The sequence below is a fragment of the Peromyscus eremicus genome, chromosome 4, assembly GCF_949786415.1.
Source record: "Peromyscus eremicus chromosome 4, PerEre_H2_v1, whole genome shotgun sequence".
Lineage (NCBI taxonomy): Eukaryota > Metazoa > Chordata > Mammalia > Rodentia > Cricetidae > Peromyscus > Peromyscus eremicus.
In genome coordinates this window covers 96,000,136-96,007,163 of record NC_081419.1, presented here as the reverse complement: position 1 = coordinate 96,007,163, position 7,028 = coordinate 96,000,136, and the positions used below count along the sequence as shown (strand labels likewise).

Below are 7,028 nucleotides of genomic sequence, written 5' to 3'. Positions count from 1 at the left end.
TTGAACAGCTTCGACTGGATCAGACCTTGGGATGTCTCGGTGAAGGAAGAGCTTCCCATGAAGTTCCCTTACCCTGCTGAAGCCCAGTAGTAACACAACCATCTTGAACCCTACCGAAACTTCACTAACCAAGCAAGACTAAACAGGAGACTGAGACTCAAACTCTACATCTAGAACCCCAAGGAACTTTGTCCCAGATTGCTGTCTTCTGGGCCCATTTACCTCCCATAAAAATAATTTATTGGGGGCGTGGAAGATGCCTCAGTTTTTAGACCTTGGGACCTGGGTTCAATCCTCAGTACTCATGTAAAAGCTGGGAGTGGTGATAGTGTGCCTGTAATCCCCGCGCTGAGGAGGTGGAAACTAGAGGATCCCTGTCTTAGTTAGGGTTTCTATTGCTGTGAAGAGACACCATGACCACGGCAACTCTTTTTTTTTTTTTCTTTTCGAGACAGGGTTTCTCTGTGTAGCTTTACGCCTTTCCTGGGACTCACTTGGTAGTCCAGGCTGGCCTCGAACTCACAGAGATCCGCCTGGCTCTGCCTCCCGAGTGCTGGGTTTAAAGGCGTGCGCCACCACCGCCCGGCCACGGCAACTCTTATAAAGGAAAACATTTCATTAGGGCTGGCCTACAATCAGAGGTTTAGTCCATTATCATCATGGCAGAAGCATGGCTGCATGCAGGGAGACATGGTGTTGGAGAAGTAACTGGGAGTTCTACATCTGGATCTGCGGCCAGCAGGAAGAGACTAAGACACACTTTCTCCAGCAGTGCCACACCTACTAATAGTGCCAGTCCCTGTGAGCCTATGGGGGCCATTTTCTTTCAACCCACCACAATCCCTAAGGCTTGCTGGCCAGCTAAATCTCCAAATTTGAGGTTCAAAGAGACTCTGTCTCAAAATATCAGGTGGAGAGTAATAGCAATTGAAGATATTCAACAAGAAGCATTTCTGGCCTCCAAATACACACACACATGCATGCATGCATGCATGCACAAATGTATACATACAAAAAAATTAAAAGGCTTAGCAGTTAAGAGTGCTAGCTGCTCTTTCAGAGGACCCAGGGTTTAGTTCCCAGCACCCACATGGTGGCTCACATTCATTCCTAACTCTAGTTCCAGGGGATCTAACAGCCTCTTCTGAACTTCATAGGCACCAAGCATACATGTGGTGTACTTATGTACATGTATCATACACATAAAAATAAATGAATAATTCTAAATTTAAAATAACAATCGAGTGAATAAATGAATAAGCTTTGTGATACAGGACTAATTATCCCACTTTGGGGTTATGGTGACTCTAAACCAGTAATTAATTGTTATAACAAAATACTTGACACAAGCTACTTAATAAGATTTATTTAACTTACAGTTTTGAAATTTCAAAATTCAAATGATTAGCACAGACTCTATGCCAAAGTTTCCTCCTTCATGCCAACAGCAGTGGGAAAAATGCATCAGGAGTAAGCACGTGATTATGCGTTAGACCAGAAGGAACAGAAGGGGCTAGGTTTGCTGCCTTTATAATAACCCTTTCAGAACTCAAAAAGACCTGAGAGCACCACAGGACCTCCCACTAGACCCCACCTCTTAGAAGTCCAACCACAAAAGGACCTTTGGGGATACAACTAAATTGTATCAAAATTAAAAGCTCAAGTCAGAATTTTATAGTAACTTTGTATTAGGATTCAAACTTAGTTCTATCAGCATTTCCACTTTAACACTAGCCCTTAGAAACTGTGAACTGGTGGTGGGGCTTTCAGACTGGGTGTGCTGTAGGCACAACAGAATGGAACAGGAAACACAGTAGCCACTGATGCCCCACCTACATCCTTCAGTAAGAGCCAGTCAGTCCTCAGCTTTTGCATGCCAGTACTTGCACACCACCATATCTGGGCTTTCATCCTACCACACAGTCCTGTAGAGCCAGCAACAGGCTTGTCCACATTGCCAAGACAAACGTTAAGATGTGGTTTTTGCTCTAGAGCTCCCTGTGGGACCGGCACTTCTGAAATCCCTACTCCCCTCTCAATTCCTTCCGATTCCCTGTCACCAACCACACTCCTACTGCTTTGCTTTGGAGCCCTTTCTTAGTCATGTTGATCTCCTGGTTCAGGAGCCTGCTTCTATGAGAACCTCTTAAGACACCACTGGCTCTTCAGGTGACAAAAACCACGTGCGCATTTGCAGACATTTAAGGATACCTAGAAACCACTTCATGTAACACTCTGGCAATGTCTAGCAAACGTCCTTCTTTTTTTCTTTATTTTTGAGTAAAAATAACAAAGAGGAAGTAACCCATGGGGTTGGGGGAGAGGATTGTTAGGCACAATGACAGACTTTAGATGGGCCTGTGTGCTTTACCAAAAAGAAAATATCTCAGGTTTCTTAGATTTAAAAAAAAAAAAAAATCACTTAAGTTGTGATAGACCAAAGATGAATAACTCCATCCAACTAATAAGATGTACAAAGGGTTTGATATATGATCAACTATTGTTTTTAATTACATTTACTAGCAGTTTTTTTTCTTTCAAATTATCAATAGCTTGTTTCTGATCAAAATACTCATTGATGCTTTATTATTTCAGATATCTAGGGTGTTAGTCTTCAATTTTTTTTTGGAAAACATGCAGAATTCAAAGTTACAAAGAAGATGATGTGTCATTACTATTCCTCACTGTGTGTATAAATTGCACAGCATATTAAAAACTGAGAAATACTCGGAGTTAAACTGGTCCAAATGAAGCATCTTCAGACCTAAAAAGAAAAAGGGAAGAGAGGGGAGGGAGGAGGGAAAGAGGAAGTTAGAGCATTTACTTCATTCACATTACAGACCTCACCACCAGTGGGTCTAGCATCTGAGTGTAACCACCTTCTTCAAGGAAGTGGGTCCTGGCTCCACCATTTGGTGACTGCTTACTCAGATTACCCATCCTCTCTAATACTGCCCGTCTCTCTTGACCACATATTAGCAGGCCGAGTGCTCCCTTTAGAGGGTTAGTGATGGTGGCAGAGCCAGACCTGTAGTTACGTGCCTCCTTCCTGCCAATCCACAGGATAAAGGAATGTAACCCCAAAGGATTCTTCTGTGGCTACTGACAAGCTACCCTGAACTCAAGGCCTTATGCATGCTAGGCATGTGCTCTACCCCCAAAGGCCCATTTCTTAAGGTCAAGAAACTTACCTCCATGATGCTTAATCACAGGTTTCGATCTATGAGAAAAGAAAATGGGAAAAAAAATTTTACGTTTATTCTACTAAGTACTAACAGACATCCCAAAGTGTTACAATAAGACCAGTAGAATAAATAGGTTGTTGTTGCTAGCCTTGAGTACTTGTTGAGAACTACCCAGAGATCCACCCCTGTCTACAATCTCCAGTACCTAGACAAGGTACTGGAACATCCAGAATTGTAGATACATGAGGGCAGAGATTGCAAGCCAAGGCCTGTGCCTTCCCGACATGCTCTTTGGCACTTTGTGTGCATCAGGCTGCCAGGAAGACTGGAGGAAGCCACAGGAAGAAGTCTGGGACAGTAGATGCTGCTGCTCTCTGCTCTCACAACAGCGAACTACTCAGAAGGCTCCCCTGATCAGTGCTTTGGGGGCATTCCCTAACAATCTCAGTACGCGGATTTTTGAAATAGCAAAGCAGTTTTAGGCTGTGACTTGACACAGATAGAGCTTTCAGAAACTAAGGAAAAACTTGAAGACTCACCCCAGGTGACAACCTTGGGCTCTTTCAGAGTGGTGTGTGAAACTCTGCAGGCGTATTTATCCGTCGCAGTGGGTATGAATTCAGTATGAGCCAGGAGATAGAAGGACCAGTCCTTGCTGAAGGACAGATCTGTGTACTCCACTTTTTCTATCTTCTCTCCGTTCTTCAGCAGCTCGATGTCAATGTGGGGAGGGTGAAACTGCGACACGTAGCAGTTCAAGAAATTCGGTTTGCCATCCTCTGGCGGGTGGCGTGTGTACACTTGCACAAGTGGGGTACCTAGGGGTCACAGAGAAAGACAAAGGACAACTGCTGGGGCTTTTTCCTTGGAGCTAACTGCATCACAGTCTACACCGTGCCCCATGTCACACTTGGTCATCTAGTTCTCCCACTTCCATTTCTGCTCTGGACAGGTGACCTTCTGCTTCCCCAAAAGGCTACCTACATTTTGAGAACCACATCATGACTTAGTATCTTTTCCTGGAAATCCGGTACACAGGCCTTTGGTTTTCCCTACCTGGCTTGTAAGCAGTGTCTTCTGTCACTAGAGACTGCTGGATTTTTAAGAAGCTTTCATTGGAGGCTCTCAAGAACTATACCCACCCCTTCCCTTAATTAATGTCATGGCCCACCTACTTTCCAAATCTCATGTCTCATTCCGCACACCCTCTGCAGTATCCGTATCATAGTACCCACATCCTTGTATGCTGTGCCAGCCCCAATCACTTTCTTTCTTATTTTTATCCCCTTCCTTTTTATGTAATGTTCCCCCCTAGACTTCCTAACATGTATTGTCTGCTACAGAGCTGAAAGCTGAGCCTTGCCCCTCAGGTGGTAGGGTTAGTATTATTTCCTCCCTCCTTAGGTTCCTATGCAAGTCATTCCAGGGTCCAATCCTGCCAGGTACAATCTCTCTGTTCCAGCCCAGAGTTAACAGGCCAAAGCAAAGCTCTGATTTCATGAACTAGAAGACAAACAACATCTAAATAGCTAGAGAAGCTGGCAAAACTTTTAAGTGGTTGGGTTAGGACAGATAAACCCAGCAGGGAGAAGCGAGGGCTGTGACCAATGAGAACGAATATACTCCGCTAGAACTAAGTGGAGCAATGTATACAGGAGTAGGATAGTATTTCTAGTCAGCACTTTCAAATGGCTGCCATAACTAAACATGTTGGGAATAATTACCTCACAATATAGAGGCCTGCATGCGTGTGTGCATGCGTATATGAGCACCATAGCTCTTGTGTGGATTTGAGTCAGTTCTCTCCACCCACCAAGTGGCATCTGAGCTCATCTGTCTCTGCTGAGCCAATTCATTGGCTCTCTTGTGTTTTCCCCATCCATCCATCCATCCATCCATCCATCCATCCATCTGAGATAAAGTTTTACTCTGTCTGCAGACTGGCCTCAAACTCTTGTCTCAGCCTCTCCAGGGCTGAGATTACAGGCATGAATCGCCACACCTGGCTTATAATATACTTCCAAATACACATATATTCAGGGTACATGGTCTCTAAAGGGCAGCTACTTATTCTCATGTAGAAGGCGGTAGGGAGAAGGAAAGGCATCTGGGAACTGCGGCCAGCTCTATGTATCTAGAAGCACTGGAGGAAAGGTTACTAGCTCGGTCAAGAACTACAGTTAAGGTTTCAATGAAACCTTGGGTTTTTCTCCTGTAAAGTTAAAGGGAAGATAAGCCAGAAAGCTCCTTGCATTTGAGGTTTTAGTAACAAGAACATTAAATGCCACAGAGTTCAGAGGCCGGGTTCATCCTGCCTGGAATCCTCTGGGAAAGAATGATCCCTTCTTACACAATTTAGAGAAGTGTTGGGCCAGGTTTGAATCTGGGCTCCGCCACTTTTCTACCTCTATGACTTCTTGAATTATTTATCCTCAAGAGTCTTGGTAAGTATACTGAATTATCTTTGCCCCAGAATTCACAACTTCCCTGACTTCGACAAACTTGCCGTTTCCGAAACCGAAAGTAGATGCTCTATCTTGTAAAACAGAACCAGGCTGCGTGCCAAAAAGGAAAGCTTGTGTGAAGTACCAAGGGCCCAAGACAGCCCAGCCTGCTTTACAGACTATGATCCCGGAAGGCCAGGGGCACTTCTAGAAACAAATGGGGTTACATCCAAAAAGCCTACTTTTACCCCAAATGGCATAAATCGGCCTCAATTCCAATCCCGACTGCCATTAATCCTTGTGTGAATAAGTTACTTAAAATCCCAATGCCTCGGGTTCCCCATCTGAGAGACAAAAGGAACCATAATGTTTACATCGTAGGCTCAGTTTCCAAGTTATAAACCACGCAGCGTCCTCAGCATTACAGTAAACTGTCATACCCCGACGCCTTTATGATGATTACTAAAAGCATTAATGAGACAAGGTAAATTAACGGTCGGAAAAACTTTGGAAACAGCAGAGCCTAGGACCCACGCCCATTTCTCTAGACTTTGGCTCCGTTGGACCCTAGGCGCTCGGAAAGTGCAAAGGCAGCTGGGCGGCGGCGGTCTGACTTCCTGGGTTCCCCGAGTCTAGTCCAAGGCCCTCTTCTCCGCACCTTCGGAGCAGACCCACCCTCCCGCTGCGCTGGGAGAGTCCAGCGGGACTCCGGCAAGCAAAGAGCAGGAGAGAAGCTTTCCCCACCTCCAGCGCTGACAGTCCGTCTACACAGTCGCAAACCGCGTCCACACTGCTGCCTCGAAGCAGCAAGAAGGGGGCGGCGGGACTCCCACCTCTTCCCCGGGAGACCCAGCCCTAGCCAATCCCGTCGGGAAGGAGAACTAAGGAGAAATCAGAATTAACGCCGGGAGAGGAGGAAGAGACACTCACGCTCGATGGCATCCAAGCAGGCCAGTGAGGCAAGCATCAGAAAGACCACAGCCACAGAGCGAGCCATCGTTGCGCGCCGGTCGGAGCGAAATGAGTGCGGCCGGGGCTGGGCGCACTCTTATAGTCCCCACTCTGGCAGCCAATCGGGATCGAGATCGGGAGGCCGTCACCAGTCTCCTAGGTGGTGACGCTGAACTAGGTTAAAAAGGGACTTTCCTATTTTCAGTTTCATGTTCTTATAAAGTCCCGTGGTGCTTGGAACAGCCTGGGCGGGACCCTCCGTACCCTGCGATCAGGGGCGCTTCTGAGCTTGGTGTACCTGGTCCTTCATCCTAGGAAGGACCTCCATTCGTTCTAATGCCAGTCAGAGAAGGGCTTAGGACCTGAAGTTTTCACTCTTGAAAAGTAAAGCCAGAACAATTAAGAGCATTAACTGGCAGACTCAGACCTTGGATTATAACCCCAACCC

At 45.9% G+C, this 7,028-nt stretch overlaps 1 protein-coding gene across 1 annotated transcript; it reads right to left on the bottom strand.

The window, feature by feature from the left end:
* Window positions 1-2,242: 2,242 nt before the first annotated feature.
* Window positions 2,243-6,673, bottom strand: B2m (beta-2-microglobulin). The gene is made up of 4 exons (XM_059261273.1): window positions 6,560-6,673; window positions 3,725-4,003; window positions 3,192-3,220; window positions 2,243-2,764 (listed from the first exon to the last, which is right to left on the bottom strand). The coding sequence occupies exons 1-3, from the start codon at window positions 6,624-6,626 to the stop codon at window positions 3,207-3,209; spliced, it is 360 nt and encodes a 119-aa protein (XP_059117256.1). The 5' UTR covers window positions 6,627-6,673; the 3' UTR covers window positions 2,243-2,764; window positions 3,192-3,206.
* Window positions 6,674-7,028: the final 355 nt, after the last annotated feature.

Excerpts from the sequence above, each read along its gene's own strand:
- B2m (XM_059261273.1), bottom strand. The coding sequence starts at position 6,626 with ATGGCTCGCTCTGTGGCTGTGGTCTTTCTGATGCTTGCCTCACTGGCC. Across the intron at positions 4,004-6,559 it reads CTGCTTGGATGCCATCGAGC|GTACCCCACTTGTGCAAGTG; the intron begins GTGAGTGTCTCT and ends TGTGACCCCTAG.